This window comes from Arachis duranensis, chromosome 1, assembly GCF_000817695.3.
Source record: "Arachis duranensis cultivar V14167 chromosome 1, aradu.V14167.gnm2.J7QH, whole genome shotgun sequence".
In the NCBI taxonomy this organism is placed as follows: domain Eukaryota; kingdom Viridiplantae; phylum Streptophyta; class Magnoliopsida; order Fabales; family Fabaceae; genus Arachis; species Arachis duranensis.
Window position 1 is genome coordinate 23,963,430 of NC_029772.3, and position 2,159 is coordinate 23,965,588.

The 2,159-nt window shown below is 43.1% G+C and overlaps 1 protein-coding gene across 1 annotated transcript; it reads right to left on the reverse strand.

The window, feature by feature from the left end:
• Positions 1-233: 233 nt before the first annotated feature.
• LOC107482723 (uncharacterized) lies at positions 234-1,820 on the reverse strand. Its single transcript, XM_016103280.1, has one exon. It carries the CDS (start codon positions 1,818-1,820, stop codon positions 234-236), a length of 1,587 nt encoding a protein of 528 aa, XP_015958766.1.
• Between the last annotated feature and the right edge of the window lie 339 nt (positions 1,821-2,159).

Here is a 2,159-nt window from a genome sequence, read left to right on the forward strand (position 1 = left end):
CCAAACGGCATCTTTTTGTAGGCAAAGGTGCCAAAAGGGCAAGTAAATGTTGTCTTTTCTTGATCCTCAGGAGCAATGTAAATCTGGAAGTAACCAGTAAATCCATCAAGAAAACAATAATGGGATTTACCTGCCAAACGGTCCAGCATCTGATCAATAAAGGGCAAAGGGTAGTGGTCCTTTCTTGTAGCGGCATTCAACCTCCTATAGTCGATGCACACTCGCCATGCATTTTATACTCTCTTGGTGACCACTCCACCATCATCCTTTGTGACCGCAGTGATGCCTGACTTCTTTGGAACAACCTGGACCGGGCTTACCCACTCACTGTCAGAAATTGGGTATATGATACCCGCATCAAGTAGCCTAGTGACCTCTTTCTTTACCACATCAAGGATGGTTGGATTGAGTCTTCTTTGCGGTTGTCTAACCGGCCTAGCTCCTTCTTGGAGAAATATACGGTGCATGCATTTGCGAGGGTCAATCCCCACAATATCGACTAGGCTCCAACCAATCATTTTCTTGTACTTTCTGAGAACATCTAGGAGCCTCTCTTCTTCCTCACTAAAGAGCTCACTAGCAATAATGACTGGACACTTTTCGTTATCCTCTAAGAAAGCATATTTCAAATGAGATGGAAGAGGTTTCAATTCACTCTTTGCCTCAAGCTGAGGTTCTTTTTCATCAAGCTCACGAGCTTCATCCTCAACAACTTCCTCATGTTCATCCTCTTCGTCATTCCTCTCCTCAATGGCTTGGTAGCACAACTTGTTATGGTCTTCGTCTTGCGCTTCCGCTACCAACTCATCAATTACATCACGTCGGAGAACAGAATGCTCTTCGGGAGGATGTTTCATGGCTTCTTCCAAATTAAACTTGATAGTCTTGTCTCCAACCTCAAAGGAATATGTACTGGTGAAGGCATCTAACTTGAATTTAGAGGTTTTAAGGAAAGGCCTACCAAGTAGAACGGAGGATGAGCTTCTATTCTCTGTTGGGGGCATTTCAAGGATATAAAAGTCAACCGGAAAGATCAAGTCCTTGATTCCCACAAGTACATCTTCGGCTATTCCTGTTACCGTGATCACACTTTTATCGGCCAAGAAAAATCTCGCCGTCGACCTCTTCAATGGAGCTAAATTCAACCGCACAAAAGTAGAAAGCGGCATGATGCTTACACAAGCCCCTAGATCACACATACAATCATGAAAAGTGTGTCCACCAATACAACAAGATACCAAACAAGGCCCAGGATCACCACATTTCTTTGGTATGGGTTCCATCAAGGAAGAGATTGAACTTCCCAAGGATAATGTCTCCAATTCCCCTATCCTATCCTTGTGTGTACACAAGTCTTTTAAGAATTTTGCATACTTTGGAATTTGTTGAATAGCATCAAGAAGTGGTATGGTTACCTCAACCTTCTTGAACACTTGAAGCATGTTCATGTCAAATTCTGGCATCTTCTTTGCTTTCTTTACCATGAAAGGGAATGGAATTAGGATGGACTCATCCACTAGAGCTTTCCTCTTGGGTTCCTTGAGGTTTACTCCTTCCTCTTCATGCCTCTTGCCTACCTCCTCCTCTTCATGTGGAGCTTCAACAATCACTTCTTCCTTATGAATGTCTTCCAAGATCCTTGGAGGTATCTCCTCCAATGTAGTTCCCGATCGTAGAGTGATGGCGTTGATACTGCCCTTTGGGTTTGGTTGGGGTTGGGATGGAAGGTTAGAAGAACTTGAGGGTTGATTGGTATTGTTGGAAGAGGACATGGACATCTTTGAAATCATTTCGGCAAGATTGGCTAATTGAGCATTCATAGCCTCAAATTGAGTCTTATAGCTTTCATCTCTTTTATCCACAGTGGCTTTAAGCTCTTCAATTTGGTTGATAAGAGGTGAAGAGGTATGGTTGGGTTGTTGTCTTTGGTGTGGTGCTTGGTACTTGGTGTAGTTGTTTTGGTTTTGGTTGTGGTGGTTTTGGTTTGCTTGGTAATTGTTATTGTGGTGAGAAGAAGAGTTGTTCCATCTTTGGATTTGGTTGTTCCCTTGTGCATTGTCTCTCCACCCTTGGTTTTAATTACTACCATGAGGGTAGTGGTTTTGGCTTTGAGAGGGGTAGGGTGGATGATTGTTGTAATTCACATTGGCCACTACAAG